This window comes from Heloderma suspectum, chromosome 1 (assembly GCF_057233095.1).
Source record: "Heloderma suspectum isolate Gila_16-S chromosome 1, 16-S_ref, whole genome shotgun sequence".
NCBI classification, from domain to species: Eukaryota; Metazoa; Chordata; class Lepidosauria; order Squamata; family Helodermatidae; genus Heloderma; species Heloderma suspectum.
The window spans coordinates 176997516-177014807 of record NC_139458.1 but is presented as its reverse complement, the minus strand read 5'-3'; the positions used below and the strand labels follow the sequence as shown (position 1 = coordinate 177014807).

The 17292-nt window shown below is 43.9% G+C and overlaps 1 protein-coding gene across 5 annotated transcripts in view; it reads right to left on the bottom strand.

The window, feature by feature from the left end:
• GPD2 (glycerol-3-phosphate dehydrogenase 2) overlaps window positions 1-17292 on the bottom strand; it is a 102429-nt gene that overhangs the window by 21715 nt on the left and 63422 nt on the right. For all 5 annotated transcript variants that reach the window (XM_084811068.1, XM_084811060.1, XM_084811050.1 and 2 more), the window contains 5 exons: window positions 10811-11004; window positions 4338-4472; window positions 3474-3649; window positions 2305-2436; window positions 267-425 (listed from right to left, as the gene is read on the bottom strand). In XM_084811068.1, the coding sequence (XP_084667194.1) occupies window positions 267-425; window positions 2305-2436; window positions 3474-3649; window positions 4338-4472; window positions 10811-11004 (796 nt within the window). The remainder of the gene's footprint in view (window positions 1-266; window positions 426-2304; window positions 2437-3473; window positions 3650-4337; window positions 4473-10810; window positions 11005-17292) is intronic.

The following is a 17292-nucleotide window of genomic DNA, read 5'->3' as shown; positions in this document are numbered from 1 at the left end:
ATCAGGATTTTTCCCAGTTTGCATTTTCAGGACTGAACACAGACGGAGATGCAATTTGTGGTCAAAGTCTGTACATTTCCAAGCTGATGTGCATATTTGGAAAAATATGCATGGATTTTCAGGCCAAACGAAAAAAAACACAGGTTGCAATCTGATACGGACTTGAGTCGGAACATTTCCCCACCCCGATGGATGCCAACTCACTTCTTAGGAAAGAATCTCATAAACCCCTTGCTGTGTAACAAGGGTTCCCCCCACCCTTGTACCTTCTTCTTCTGTTCGCTCCATTTCAGCTTCTTCCCCATTATCTCAATGATCCTTGGTAAGGCTTCGTCCGCAGCTTGCACATTCAGGAAGGCCAGCCGTGTGCGACGGGCAATCATATCCACTGCAGTGCAGGCATATTCTTGGATTGCATACTCAATCTGCAGCATTTGAAGAAAAGACAGGTCAAAGATCCGGTCCAACTGGAGAGTCTGGCACAGAACAGAGATGCTATCACTAAAGAAAAAGATGTAATATAATGGATGATGATGTTGCTGATTCCAGATGGGGTTACCCACCATCACCCCCTTCCCAGAGCATACTATTGGGGCTATTTAACTGACCTTTCATTACTAAACAATGAGTCTCTTTGCCCACTTTAGTTTTCTTGGATTACAAAACTGATTCATTTCGAATTACATTTGAGAAAACACTTTTTATCTAGAAATCCAGAAGTTATATTTCAAGTTCTATTCTGAGGGAGAAAGTTTAATCATACATAGAAATACCCAAGCTTCTGAGATCGACAACCATCTGCACCTCACTAGGTATATTTGTCTTGCTGCTACACCCCCTGGGCCTGTTCTTCCTAATCCTCCCAGGATCCCAATTAGTTGCCAGCTTTCCTGCTGGCCATTGGAGCTGTGGCTTTTAGAGTAGCTTGATGTGCAGACATTAGCAGGTAATAGTGTTTATCTCACTGCAGCATGAAGCTTTCCAGCTATTTCTGCACAAGCTGGTGTTAAAGGCACAAGAGCAGCACAGGCTTTTTTCTGGTCACCTGGCAATCCTACCTCCTACATGCTTCCTTTTATGTTCACTGGCATGCGCACATATGCAAGCACATGGAAATGTGCACACTTCCTTTTGCTGCTGCCTCCCCATCCACCTGGCTCATGCAAATACCTCCCTCCTAAGATCCTATAGGCTACCCTGTTCCAGGTTTCTCCCTGTGGGTAGAGATAAGGACACTGGAGTTAAGATAGGAAGAATAAGATTGAAGGTTAGATGGTCAGAATGTTCCAAGCACTTCACCAGCAATCTTTATAACAGGGGTGTTGTGCCTCTTTCAGCTAGAGGGCCAAATTAAATTCTGGAGAAGCTCTCAGGGGCTACTTTCAACTGTTGGGCAGGGCTGAAGGCAAAGGGGGTGGGCCCAAATATACCAGCTTATTTTAGCTTAAAGCTCTTGCTCCCAGTTAGGAAGCCTTAGGAGAGGCATTTCAATCTTTTAAAATGGGGGGAAAACTGTGCAAAATTCAGGAACCCACCAAACAACTGGTGTTTGGGGATAGGGGGCAGGGCCAGGGGGAAGGTGCACCGTCATCTGGGGAACTATGGAGGGCTGGACTGGCAGCTCAAGTGGGCTGGATTTGGCTCATAGCCTGAGATTCAGCACCACTGCTTTACAGCAACTCAGTGACTGGGTTCACACAACATAACGACCAACACTCAAGGTTGAGTATAGGTTGCATGTGGGTTGTTGCTGAACCGTGGGTTGTTGTGTTGTGTGAATGCAGTCATGCTAACAAACCATGGTTTGCTAGCCATGAATAAGCCACGGTTCACAAGCCAACAACGAATCATGGGTTAGCTTTGTGGGTTGTTCGTGGTTAACAACACAACAACCCACATTTCAACAATAACCCACAGTTCAATGATATCCCATACTCAAGCCATGCTCAACCTTGAGTATGGGCTGGAGTGTTGTGTGAACCCAGCCTATAAGGTAGATGAGTATTATTATCCCCATGCTGCTAATGGAGTCTGTATCTGAGGCTGAGAGACAGCATTCATGGCAGAGGGGAAATTTAAACCGGGGGGGGGGTGCACCCAGACACTTGCCAGCTTATAACACAGCCTCTTTTGCCAGTTATGAGCTGTTACTACTTAGTAGACAGGGCAAGCTAAAGTACAGGATCTTCTACTACCAGAAGCAGAACACTCAGAAAAAAAAAAAACAAGGAAGGGGGCGGGGGGGGGGGAGAGAGAGAGAGAGAGAGAGAGGGAGAGAAGCTACCAAAGGCTTCACAGTCATACCTCAGACTCAATGTAAGGGAACTCTGACACAAGACGTTTTCCAACAATAGGCCACCTCTTCCCAGTCACCTGGGCTAACTTTGCCACTTCAAAAGCCTTGTCCCCAAATGTATTTGCAAGATGTTGAGCCACCTATAGAATTGACAGCAGGTTAAGTGGCTGGCACTTTCTGGAATACAGCTCAATTCAGACACAAGCCATTCTTGTCATGTTCTCCTGAAGAAGGCATCTGATGTGGATGTGTGTGGGAGGCAACTCCTCACGCTGGGAATGCTTAGGCCAGCACTAATGCTGCTATGCATGTATCAATGGAACAATGACTAACGATGCTTCAGGTTTCTGCTACTGTGATCACATTCGAAGAATACATTTACTGGGGACTGAGAAGCCAAAAGGCTTAGACGGCCATGGTTAAGGCACCATGTGCACGCGCACACACTGTGACTCTATCAGTTGGGCTGAGAACGTAGTTAAAATTATGAAGATGCTGCCTGTGAAAAGGGGCAAAAAAGGATTAAGGTTCCATTAAACAAAAACCACGTCAAATAACTTGTTTTATAAGCCGACTCTTTACCCTTTGATACTTTTTTTAAAATTCCACCCCAAACAAAGAACTATTACCTCTAGTTAGGGTAAAATAACAAATAACGAAAAAACATTTTGAATATGAAGAAGCAAGCCTCTTCCCCTTTCTTCCAGAACTCCTTGCCTCAAGAACTCCACGACGTTTCCTTATTCAAGCCCCTCCCCCGGCTTTATCTCTTTCCTCTTTCCATTCGTCCCTCCGCTTTCCTCGAGCCTCTTCCGTCCCCCTTTGCTGGCCTCAGAATATTCTGGGGTGGCTGTACTGGAGCCACCTGTGCAGGCTAGCAGGTCAGGGCACTTACTCCCCCCCACCCCCGCAGTCTCCTTTTTCACTACAGTCCAGAACTCCAGTGTGGTAGAAATCACAGTGCCCTGCTTACAGAAGGTTCCTCTTCCTGATTTGGGTGGATTCCCACATCCCAAACTGTTTAGGAGGGGCCGTCCAATCCTCTAGAGGGGCTTTTGGGGGGAGGAGAGCAACAGAGGAGTGGACGGAAAAGTTCCCCTTCTCTCACAGTTCTTAGAATCCAAGCTGTTCTATAAAAAAAACCACCACCCTAAAATAACCTCACCACAAGCCTCACCTCACTTTCAAGCCCATAATCTTGAACCAGTCGAATATAAAGGGTAGGGCTCCATCCCTCTGCACCCTGCAGGACAAGTCCTACAGTCTTACAGGGACCCGCATGAAGGCCATGAGTTTGTACAGCGGCATCAATGGTATCCTGTGCCATTGAGCGGTAGGTTGTCCATTTCCCACCTGTGAGCACAAAGGCATATAGATAAACTCAACAATATTTTTGTTTTGTTTTAAAATCAGAACAAAATAAACTGCTTATTAAAGCTACAATCCTTAAATATTTGCCCTGAAATCATCCTATCGCCTAATGACCCCAACTTTTTGGGGGTCATTAGGCACATTTGGAATTTTGGGGGAGTATTGTGGGCACTCTGACAAAATGGCCCCCATGGCTCAAGAGGCTGCCATGGTTGGTGTGGCTGGTCACAAAACACCCATTTCTCAGAAGGCAAACTGTTGAGACTAAAAGAAAAGTAATCTGTCCAAGAACCAAAGTACAAGGCAGAGGTGGAATCCGAGCTCCAAAACACAAAACCACTCTTCTGAACCCAATAAAGATGGCATTGGAGAGCGAAGATTAAAAATTCTTAGAAATAACATTAAAAAACAGGAAGGGCAGGAAGCTTGACAGGCAACAAGGAAGCTGTCTGCAGGCACACTGATGCCTATTGGTACCATGCTGGAGACCCCAGTCTTATCAATGCAACATTGAGTACTTCAGCCAAAATATCTGACAGGCTTCTTTCAAAACCAGGTGCTACAACATTAGAGAACACAAACTAAGAGAGAATTCTAATGACATCATGAGAGAGAGAGAGAGAGAGAGAGAGAGAGCGTGCAAGAGAGATTAGAAGCGAAGTTCTGGTACCTGCTATGGTCACAAGGCCACTGCCACTAACATGCACCACGTGATTCCGAGATATGGACTGGGTGTCTTTAGAATTGGGGTCTGTCACAAGGGGACGAATCCCACTCCATGCTGCGAGAACATCCCCTCTCCTCACTGCAGTGGAAAGAAGAAAAAAATTAATCCCATCAGACATGCCTTCTCACGAAAGATTTTTAAAATAATATATGCCCTAAGTGCTGTACAAAAAAGAAAAGCTCACCACAATTCCTTAAATGTCATACTGGAGAAATAATATCGCCAGCTCCACAAATGTTAATGACAGAAAGGCAAAGGGAAAGAGAGAGAGAGAGAGAGAGAGAGAGAGAGAGAGAGAGAAAGGCAATTGCATCTTTGATTTAAAAACTCTAATTCTTAAGCAGCATATGAGAAAACTCAAAACAATACTGTAATAAAATGAAAGAGTTGCCAGTTTTGGAAGGTGAGATGCCAAGAAAGATGGGATAACTTACCTAAAATGAAAGCCTGCATCAGGCAAAGTCACCAACATTTCTGGCTCTGAGCACCAACCAGGTCTTAATGCTATGAAAACTCTTGTTCACCAGTAGGTTTTAAAACCTATCTCCCAGAAGCTTTCAATGCATTTTTATACCATTCAGATGCTACTCACCCCAGCCAGACAGCTAACTGCGCATTTAGTTTATGCTGACTTGTTGTTTATTCCACAATAATTTCACATATAGCTATTTTAGCTGTACACTCACAGCAGGGGCAATTAGAAAGCTACCTTTAGAATAGCCTTCCCCAACAAGCATCTCCAAAGGTCCAAATTCATTATGCTCTTTCCTAATTTCTGTTTAAATATTTTTTGAAGGGCTGAATGAGTTCCTCCCCATTCCCCATGTATGGAGTTAACTGTTTCAAAGTATGAAAAAATGCAACATCTCCACAAGCTGCTATGTGAGTTTGTGAAAATGAAATAGCAGTTGTCAACATACACAAATTTAGCCTTCTGGGTGCCTAGGATCCTAGAATCATAGAATAGTAGGGTTGGAAGGGGCCTATAAGACCATCGAGTCCAACCCCCTGGCCTATGTGAAACCAAGCATTATAAATCCAATTAAAACTGGCAATGCAGAGTAAAATACTGCAATGATATTGCTTACAGGGAATACTGCCCAGAACAGTTCACATCATTGGTTAGTGGGTAAACATCTGGGACTATCACTTGCTGTAAAACTGCTTGATTTCATAGGAGTGGAATGAGTAGTCTACCTTTCGCGGTCAGAAGTGTCCTGTAACCGCTTTCTGACATAGCAAGGGCCTTGGGAGTGACTGAAGACCAGCTCACACAGCTCCTCTACATAACCCAACTACTCATTTTTGAGCCCAAATTGCATGCACATGAGGAATAGGTCATCTACAGGCTTCGTTCCTAGGAATACCAAACCTCAATTTTGCACAATTCTGCAAATTTCCCTAATGCGTAAAATGCGAAACCATGGTATGCAATTCAGACAAACCATTTGCCACAAGCATGACGCATCTGGGCTTGGCCAGTCACACAGGGAGTGATGGTGTGAACAGGCCTCAAGTGGCTCAAGATTTTAAATGCCCAACCTTGGGAAGAAATATCGTAGTCAGGCGGTGGGCATTTTGCGGGAGAGAAAGTTTATCAGTGATTCTTTGCAGGAGAGGGAGGTCAAGAAATTTGAAACCTCTCTATTCTCACACTTAAGCTCTCTGTTTGGTTGATGCTGTTGTTTTAAGTACTCAGGTTACCCAGTTTCCTTTGGACCACCTCAAAGGGTCAGGGAGATGTCATCGCAGACAACACCGAAGTGTTTTGCTTTTCACTTGTCATCAAGATGGAATGGAGTGAAGGGTTTTATCTGATGTTTCTCTTGAAAGCAGCCTGTAGCCTTACCGTTTTTTTAAGATCTGTGATCACCTCTTCTAGGTAGTTACTAGCTACTTAGGGTGCAATGCTGGGGCATGCTGGGATTTTAGGACTTTTTTGTGACTGAACATGCACAGGATTGTGCCGTAATATAAGTTTCCTCAGGATGGCAAAACAGAACCCCCCAAAATAGAAGAGTAAAACATAAGAGTATAAAAGAGAGGCTCTACAGATAAAATGAGGTAATAAATGACGTTTTCTTCATTTCTATTTTAACCCAACAATGTTATAGCTTTGGGGACTGTCATCTAGGACAACAATATGAAAAAGCCAGTATGGTACAGCAGCTAGACCACAGAGCTTGGGTATGGGAAAACCTTGTTTTGCCATGAAGCTCAGTGGTTGACCCCGGGCATGTCAGTCAGCCTAACCTACCTCACATATGACCAGTCCAAATATTGGTTTGGATCCAGATTTAGTCATACTCAGAGTAGACCCACTGAAATAAATGGGGCCTGTTAGTCATGACTAACAAGTCCCATTGATTTTGGTGGGTCTATTCTAAGTATGACTTAAATCTGGATCTGACCAATAATGTTCCTGATCCTCCAAACCACAAAGTAGATGAGGATCAGCAATGTTCCAGAGGCTCGTGTACTTCCTCCTCCCCCTCGCTAACTGCAATTTGTTCTCTCCCTTGTCTGAGCAAGCCAGAGTTCACCTCCACACTGGATACTGAAGTGAGATGTTTGGTTTCCCCAACAATGGTTTCCCCAACCAAGGCAAGGAGGGAGAGAATCTGAGCATATGGGAGAAAGAGAGACCATGCTTTGGAAGATATGGAAAGCTACATTTGAACTGGCTCAGTGTGACCATGCAGCTATAATGCCCCCCTGAACTTCTTAGAGAAAGAAGTAAGAAATAAAAGTTGTTTCTGCATTTACTAGCTGTCATGCCCTACTCTTCATGTCAAGCATCGGACCATTCTTGCGCAACCCTCACTTATCTGAATAGTATTTTCCTTTTTCTTGCCGTTTTGAGGATTAAAAAAATGCACGGTTGAAATCTGGCCCATTAATCTAGTGTGATTAAAACAGACTCACAATTCACAGGGCATTAAGAATATTTGCAGTTCCCCCATATAGTGAACTAGGAATCCAAAGTCATAGTACCCATTTTCCTTTTGTGCCCTGCCACATTCTCTCGTCAAATCTGTTCTGCAGCTTCTCTGCAACCCAATTCACATGTAATTCATGATTTGGCAGGCCATGTGAGGTGTACGTGCCGCCACTGTTTTGAATACACAAACTCTGGCCCGATCAGACATTGTTGTGTGATATGTGAACTTGGACACTATGAGTTATTTGTGGGTTAAACAACCCAAAGTTAAGCTATGATTAGTTCTTAGGTTAACTTTGGGTTGTTTAACCCACGAATAACCCATACTGTCCAGGTTTGCATGTCACGCAACAACCTCTGATTGGGCTGATCAGAGGTTGCACATACAAATCAGAAGCAGCTTGCACACAGCACAGCAAATCTTGGATTAATTAACTCACGATTTGCCACTGTTGTGTGCAAACAGGTTTCAAGCTGTACCATGGAAGGGCCCAAACTAGCCCTCAGAAGCATGATCAAGCACCGTTACACTAGAAGTGTGTAGGATTTGGCGCGATTGTCACAGCCATCTCTTGGGTAAGACCCATGACAATGCCACCCTCCAAAGCAAAATCAGATTATTATTTTAAATAATTGAATGGATGGATTTTCATCCAACAGGAGCACCCATGTAACCCTTTAGAAGTAAAACAGTAAAGCCATAAAGACTTAAACCTCCTTATCCCTACTCTTCTTTTCCACCCACAAAGTAGATATTTTAAAATCCCCCTCTCCTAAATGAAAACACAGTTAAGGAGGCAGACCTCCTTAAACAAATTTCATGGCCTTCTCGACAAAAACTATCTTACACAAAGGGTGGGTGTGTGTGTGTGTGTGACAGAGAGAGAGAGAGAGAAACAGACAGATGGGGGGTGTTTTTTGTTTTAAAGATACTGCTTTCACAGGAGTGTTAACAGAAAAATCAATAATGCCTTGTAAAAATATCCCGAAAGAACAGAGAAGAGATCTGAGAAATCAATGTTGTTCTGCCAGCATGTTTAACCCACCAAAATGAAGTGCTAATCACAGAAATAAGATACCATATTACATTTATAAATTAATGAAACTAGAAAAAGCAGCATGTGTGACACTATAATTAAACAGCTGGAACACATCCAAGTCTGTGTAAGTTGATAACCCTGCCACTGTCTTTGGCAGCAAAAAGGCAGGTCTGCAGTGAGTTGATACGACCAGCACAATGGTTAATTCTCTAACAGACAATCTATAAACACGACTAATTACACATGTGGAAAACAGCATGCAGCCCAGGTTGGTTACTTTCAAAAGCATTAAATGCTCAAGGAACTACTTTTGCAGAACTGGCCTGCAAAAAATTGTGTCTTAATCAATTCTCCAAGCTGTAGCTTAGAGGAACCAACCACCTTGCCTGACAAACCACAGCTCTTTTATTAATTTCTGCACGAGGGACCTAATGATGGGTGGGGGGGTGTCTTCTCCTGTAGACCATTTTTCTTTAATGGCTACAACAATAACAAAACTATCAATTACCCATTTCAAGGAAGAACAAACAAGCAATCTAGAATTTTCAGTCTGTGAAGAGGAGGTTTCTGAATATGAATATTCAGCTTCTGTCAACACCTATAAAGGGCAACTAAGAGTTCATGCCTTTTTATAGAATCCTTTTAAAGGGACTACGTGATTCAGGGGGCTGGTAATAAAATCTGAACCTTTTTATTTCTCTCAGTACTCAAATCTGATTCTGGCTGGATAATTAGAAGACTCTTCAATGGCCTATATTAAAGAAATAAACAGTGTGCCATTTAAACTTCCCAATGGTCACCATATTGTTAGAGGTGGCACTTCTTAATTTAAAAACTTTTCTCTATTGTTTCAGACCTTTCCATAGAAGCTGAACACATCCGAAATTTGTGTGTTTTTATTTTAAACTTAAACAAATAAATGAATGTATGCAGGGGGAAAGCTGCATCACTACTAAAGTAGAGATGTCCTGTTTCTCAAATGCCTTATGTTTCTCTTAGCAACCAGCAGTTACTCTCACTTCTTATTAAGATGAAGATCACTGAATACAGATTAAATATCCTTGTTGTAGTTTTAAATAGGATTATGAGAATTTCATACTTATTGGTGGAATGCCATTCTAAATTATGTTTGCACTTATGAGAGGCTGTGGGTCAGTAGAAGAGCACCTGCTTTTCATGCCGAAGGTCCCAGGTTCAATCCCCCGCATCTCCAGGTAGGGCTGGAAAAACTCCTGCCTGAAACCCTGGAGAGCCGCTGCTGCCAGTCTGTGTCGACAATACTGGGCTAGATGGACCCAGGGTCTGACTCAGTTCCTATGAGAAGTAGTTATTCTGGATTAATTTATTTAGAGTAAAAGGGTATATTAGGCAAAAGTCATATGATTTGACTGGCAACACACATATGGGAGAAGGATCTTCAGTCCAGCACTACATTTTCACAGAGCCATTCTCTCCCTGCAAAAATAAGAATTTCTGTTGTTTTGGTGCAGGGCAGTGAGATTTCCAACAAATTTTCAGGCGGCGCAGGTTGGCTTACCTTACTTTACCGATGTGATTGAGAGGGTACTTTTTTTTTTTTACACTTTAAATGAAACCTTGCCAGCTGTGATTAGCGGCCAGCAAGTCTCTTTGTTTCTGCAACCTTCCAATTTCTTTCTAGCCACATTCCTCTTCCTGTACCAGATCACCATGAAACAACGTTAGTGAGGTTTCTTTTAATGGCTATAGAGGCTTCTTTTAAAGTGTAAGAAGAAAAAACAACAACCCTACCCTCGACTACCTTGTCTGTGAAGAAAGGTGAGTCAACCGCTGTACCTAAAACTCTCAGAGATTTCTCACACCCCCATCTCAGTCTCCAGGATATTTTTTCTCCCACCCCACCCTTCTGAAAATGGTTGAATTCAGTACTTGTCGAACTATTGACCCAGGCTTACTTTTGTACAGACCTGCTGATGTGGCATTTCTGGTTCATGGATATCCCCCCAAACACATCAAACGCAATGTCATATATCAGTCTCAAAGCCTTAGTGCGGGGGTGGGGAACCTCTTTCAGCCTAAGGGCTGGATTCAAATTCAGAGATGCTCTTGGGGGCCACATTCCAGAGATGGGTGCGGCCAAAAACACCAAAAACACCAGCATAGTTTAGCTTAAAGCTCTTACTACCAGCCTTAGGAGAGACATTTAGTCTTTTTTGGAATGGGGGAAAAGAAAAAAGCCAAGAAACCACCAAAGAATCAGCAGATGGGGGAAATGGACTGGGGCCAGGGAAAGATGGAGTGGCCATCTGACGAAGCCCTGCAGGCTGGCTTGAGACCTCAGCAGTTCTGCATTTGGCCCACAGGCCTGAGGTTCCGCATCTCTGCCTTGGTGGAATGAACATGTTTTACAAGCCAGAAGCATTCTTGCAGCAACAACCAACATCACGAAAAATTACCTTCAACGTCACAACTGAGATAGTTGCGCACTTCTGTCAAAATGAAGTTGATATCTTCTTCTGTAGGAATTGGGTGGGGTGTGACTTCAGTGGCAGTATCAGTGGTACCAGCAATAGTCATCTTTTGCCATGGCAAGAAGAAAATCACTCTTCCGTCACTGGTGGATGGGTCAAGGAGTCCCATATTATCAGGGCTGGAATAGACAAAGAGTGTACTTTTACCCTCAGCTCCCTTAAAAACATTCAGTTTAGAAAAAGAAGGCGGCACAATGAATATTTTTAAAGGACATGTCTGGGGGCATGTGAAGGTCACGGACTGCAAAGGAAGGCAGAGCAAAAAAGGTGATTCAAAATCAAACCACTTGTCACGGAAAGTTGCCACACACACACACCCATCCTCTGCTACCAGCCTGAGACGGGGGAATCCTCAGGCCTGCTTAGCCTCCTTAACTCTGCCAGATCAGAGATCAAACGAAACTGGTTCCCTCAAGTCCCCAGAGCCAAGAACAAAACAGAGTTAGTAGCACTAGCCACAGAGTAACACTGGACTTAGCACTGACCCAAGCTGGAAAGAACACACAGCTTTAAGAGGTAGATAATTTATTTACAAAAAGGGAAAGGCAGACTGGAAGTTACAAAGCCAAATTGGTACAAGATTGGAAGTTACAAAGCCAAATTGCACAAAACAGATGAATACAAGTACAAACAGCTGGAAACCCAAATATGGACTAAAACAATAAAAGACGACTCTGGACCTGCCTATGCACACCTTCTTTGGGGCCTTTCTCATAAGCCGTGCCAGACGTGACACCTCCTTCTCCTATGGCAAGACGAGAACAAAAGGCACTGGACATGGTGGCCATCCCCAAATATATACCCCAGCTATGCTGGTTTGCTGGCACTGCCCCCTCCCCTTTGGAATGGAAGGGAAAAGGCAGAGGTGACACGTTTTGCACTGGCCCTGCTGAAACCACTCTACTTCCTCCCACTGAGCTAGTCATTTTATGACCTCAAGGCCGGAGACAGCAGAGCCATTCCTTCGAGATAAGCCAGACTATCCTCCCTGCAGGTGGGGGGTCAAATGCCCACGTGCAAGCCAACTCCCCCCTCTGGGCCTCTCGCAGGGCTAATCAACTCTAAGATGTTGCTACAAATGAGACCTAAGAAAGAAAATGGAGTCGCTCTGGTTCTTTACGCAGATGACACTGTAATCCAGTCTTCCCCAACACATCTGGAGAGTACCAGGTTGGGGAAGGCTGCCGTAATCGTTGTCGGCTCAAAATGCAGAGCTCACTCACACCCGCCATATTAGAAAGAGGGGAACAAATCCTTAGAAATCAATGTGCAGTTCTTCAGCCAGCCAGGCTTACATGTATTTACACTGAGGCTCTGCTTGGAGCCAACAACATTATGCTGGTGCAGAGAGAAATTAGGGTTCACAGGGATCTCCGCTGCCTGCCCCACAAAGAACACAGCATCCAATAAGTGTCTGTGCTATGACAAAGGGATGGAGGCAATTTGGGGTAGCTTGGCTGTTGGAACACAGATTGGACAGCAGCTGCTCTTTCTGCAGACATTTCATTTGCCGAAGTCCTTCCTGGAAGCGGGAAGCAGGAGAAGAGAGGATTGGACTGCGGTGGCTACACAGGGTATTAAGGCAAAAAAAATTTAAATTGAGGATTTTGATTGTTTGGGGGGATAGCCAAGGGTAGAGGAGAAATGAACCCTTTGAGAATTAGTTGGAATGGATTTGAGCGGGTAATGAACTGAGGGGGCAAACTCACTGAAGGGGAATTGATTTGGGAATTAACTGGTTTGTCTTCAGCGAAATATGCGTTTTGGGCGGTAGCAAATGCAGAATCGAATGAGCAGTTTGGTGTTTTGGGGCTCAGACATGAACTCTGTCTTGCACTTACTTTGTGGCCTTGGGGAAGTCACCTGTCTTTGTTTAGTCCAGAACTCTGTTTGCAACAGAGGCCAGGCAATGGGAAAACATAGAAGCAGACCAAGAGGGCAAGACAGAGTTTCTGTTGTTTATCTCCTGGCATCCATTGTTCTGAGAGAAAAAAGGCATGCACACACACACACCTGTGTGAATGAGAAAGGGATGAATATATTGTCATGTTATGTTCTCCATCTCTAAAAGAGATACACGTTTTCTCAGCAATCTACATGTTCAATGCCTTGATCACATAATGCTTATCAAGTATAGCCTAACCTACAGTCGCCAATTCAAATTGCTTTCTTGACGTACCTACTCTGTATATGGGCTATTTCCGGCTTTCAGTTTGTGGCACAGTTGTGCTGGACTGTGTTTATCTGCGGTGGCCTGATACCATGTACAGAAGGTGTTGCCTGGTGATAGGGAACTGCACATGTACACCACAGATCAGCCTTCCCCAACCTGGTGCCCTCCAGATGCGTTGGACAGCAATTCCCATAATTCCCAGCCAGCACGGAGTTGCAGTCCAGCGCATCTGGAGGGCACCAGGTTGGGGGAGGCTGCCTTCAATGAACAATGGTGTGTGTTTCATGGGCCTCACTACCTGATCTTTGACGTGCCAGGTAGGAATGGCTTGGTAGGCTGGGATTATAGCACCCACTCTTCTTAGACGCAGCAGTAGCTGCCACCAACTGCAATTCAGAGAACAGCACAGAACAACAAAAGCACCAAAGGAAGCAAGCAATGAAATAAGAACAGACATGGGCAGAGCAATCCTTACCCCCAGACCTGCCCATGGGGGGGTTAGGGTGGAGTGGAGGCACCCTCTTGCTGGCAGAGAGGAGCTCTGCCAGCAGGGGACAAGGTCTCCATCTGCCTTGGCAGCCCAGTTCCACCGGTGAAAAGCTCTGCATGCAGAAAGCTACCCACTTGCGGTGTTCCTGGTAGCATAGTATGTGTACCATTAGCAAGCACGCCCCCGACAGGCCGAGATCGGACCTTCAGCTGTGCCAGCCTGGAGCCGACATCCCTAGTTTCCCTCTTATTGACTCTTGGGGGTGGGGTGGGGTGGGGAGAGGATCAGCCACATTGAAAAGCCAAGCAAAATGCCCCCGTCAGTGAAGTGAGGTGCTAGATGTGCCACTTTGCTCCTCACCGATCCCGCTTAGGATTGCACAGAAAGTTTTTAAAATGCACAAAAAAGCGTCATGGTGAGCAAGCTTCGAAGAATACAATCCCAAGGGAGCCCTTTGAGCCAGTGGAAACTGGTGGCTCCACTTTTGGTGGGAATGTGAATTCATTCTGGGTTGCAGTCAGAGCCAGACAGACTTCCAAAGGAGCTATCCAAAGTGCTGAAATCGGAGCAACCAGCCTCCACTGCTCGGAGCCCTCCCTCTATTCAAAGTGTCAGGCAGAGCGGGTGGAGGACAGCTTCTCTATCCTCCCTTTCAACCATTTTCAACTAGATGGGCCTCTTAGCCCATGCAGCTGAGTTACCTTCGAGTGGATGGTGATGAAAAGGCTCTTGGATTGAGCAGATCCAGGGCTCTCCTCCTCCTTCCCCTCCCACTGTCCCAACCCGTTTTCTCCCTCTCCGATCTCTTCTGAGGACTCGACAGCATCCTTGGAAGAGAACCACCATGGTGTTTTCCACAGCAGCGGGAAAGGGCAGAAGAATCTGCACTCAGATTCCCACCCCAATGTCGTAGCTATGGGAAGTATCGAACGGTGACATTCAGCAAACTCAAATAGCACTAGCGGAGCTCTGCTGAATCTTTCCGCAAGCTGCTGCCTATTACACTTGCGCAACCAGCTGTGCAAGCCCTTGCACAACTGGTTGCACAACCAGTTGCCCAACAGGTAGAAGCAGTTACATAACCGGTTGCACAACGTGTTGTGCAAGCGTTATGCAAAACCACTTGCACAACCATGCTTGCGCAAATATAACTTTAGTTGGATTCTTCTTTTGCACATAGTTTAGAATCTAGTTTCCGCTGGCACAACGTCATTTGCACTAACAGAATGACATAGTTGGATACTGCCCTGTGTCTACAGCCTCAGGGGTGGGAATCCATACCATCCTCCTATGTATGGCTCCTTAGATTCTGACTGAGGAGAAACAGGATTTCTCTACCCAACTCACATCCATATAAAAAAAAGTCAATGAGCTTCATACATGACTGTGCGAATATTTTTTGTTTGTTTTTTCTGCACAGATATTATATTGATGAAGGAAAAAAAAAATCACGTGTGAAACACCCCTCAGGGAGATGATGACAATTACATCCACTTGAAATCTAAGTTCTAAACTAAGAAGTCTTTGAGATGATATTTATATACAGCTTAAAGATACATTTGGAGAAGTACACCTTAAAAAGTGGGTGTCAACATGGACTTGTGCAGGGTAAACTATGGCAGACAAGTAATTACTTTTCAAAATGAAATCACTATTGATTTAGAGAGGCAAGAAAACTTAGAAATTTAATATACAGACTTAAACTATTCAAAAAACTTTTGATACATTTTCAAATAAGGTTTCTAAATTGGGTTAAAATAAGCAGAACTATAGAAGGACTGAGTATATGCTTTGCAGAGATTGCTGGGAGATAATCTGCATTCATTTTTAATGTCATTGAATCACTAGAGTAACTAAAATGGGAAGAGTAAACTCGCAGATCTCAGTGCCTTGCCCATTTCTACCATATCTTCTTTTAAGAATTAGGTTGCCAAAGAGTAGAAAGTTCTAGCATACAACCAGGATGAGATTCTAGGATATAATTATAATACTTCATATTTATACAGTGCTTCATTCAAAGAGCTTCACATACATTACTACAGAACAACCCCTGTGTTATTATCTCCATGTTGCAGGTGGGGGTGGGGGTTGAGGCAGAGAGTACCTTACCTAAGTTCTCTGGATGAATTCATAGCAAAGGTGAAATCTGAATCATCTCTTGGCGATTATGCTATACTAGGTCTCAATACAGGATACAAACTTGATTCACTTTTGGATCGCATGGGCTGGGGCAGCTTCCAATTTACATTTCCTATCTTCCATTTCAGTCTTAGACCTGCAGACCTCCAGCCTACCTCTTTGCCTTTCATCAGCAACCCCCCCGCCCCATGCTATCTGCGTTTTAAAAGCAGTTTCCCATCTGGTATAGAGAGCTGCTGCTTGAAGATTTTTTTTACTCAAAGTCCACACTAACAATAGTTAGTTATGTAACTCCCTACTTCCCAATCCTCCTCTGCCAAGGAGGAAAAATCAACATCAGAATCCACCTTGAAAGGATATATTTTTCAGACTATGTAGTACGTGATCATCATATTTTATCGTCATCTGGTTTTGAATGTAGCCTGGTGCTGGAACAGGAATCCTAAGGGTGGGGCAGGAAGGAATGACAGGAGCATGGGACTGGCCAGGAGAGAAGACCCATTCAATATTAAATGACAACAAGATCCCACAATGAACGTGGCAGTCACAGCTGGTGGCCACTGTGGCAGGTAGGTGGAGGGTGGGCACTATCAGATGGATGGGGCTAGAAGCCAATGCAGCTCTTGAGCTGCAGTAACTCTCTTCCAAGTATGTTCTGGTTCTTAGAATGTGTTTCAAGTCAACGTCTGATCACAGAACCAAGACATATTGGGTTTTCCCACTTCCTGGGAGAACAGTACCAAGATAGGTTTGTATCCAATGTTAGTCCTACTTAGAGCAGACCCACTGAAATGAATGGGACTTAGGTTAGACTAACATTGGATAGAACCCCCTGGATATGACCCCCACAGGTTCTGCCTGCAGCAATTAAATCTTTGGATCAGGCCTCTGTTTTTACATCTTCCAAGAGGCAGAACCACAGCCAGTGCTGCAGCCAATAATCTAAAAGCAACACCAATTGGATTATAGATTGAATTTTATAAGAGATTACAGCCGCACTAATATCATCATGGGTGTGAGATAGTCATGCAGTAGCTACTTAAGTGAGGACATGTATTGGAAGAACAGAATTAATGAGAGTAGAGGGAACACAGGGACTATTAATGAAGAATATAAAAATGTAAGAACCCACCGGGAAACACTTGCATTGTATTAACATTAAATTAATTAAATCTTATCTACATTTACACATAAAAAGCCTTTAAACTATTTACCATTTTCCCTAGATGATGTCAAAGTACTTTCCCAAAGAGACAAGTAGTTGTAATGAAATGACATGCATTTTCTGCTAAACAGGATTCAACTGACACCGGGGGCAAAAACTTGTTGCTAAATTAAATACACACATTTAAATTTCAGTTTGAAGCATATATTTATTATACAGACAAATTCTTTGGCTCATCTGTCTTTAGGATGGTATCAGTGCAGTCTTCACTCAGCGGTACGGTACTGAGAATGATATATGTAGGGAGCAATTGCTTTTGAAAGAAAGTAATCTGAATATTGAAAGATGCTGAAGAATCAGGCAAAGATGGAGACCAACACCGAGTTTATTATACAGTAAATAAGCCAGATGCATGCCACAGACACACACACACACACCCT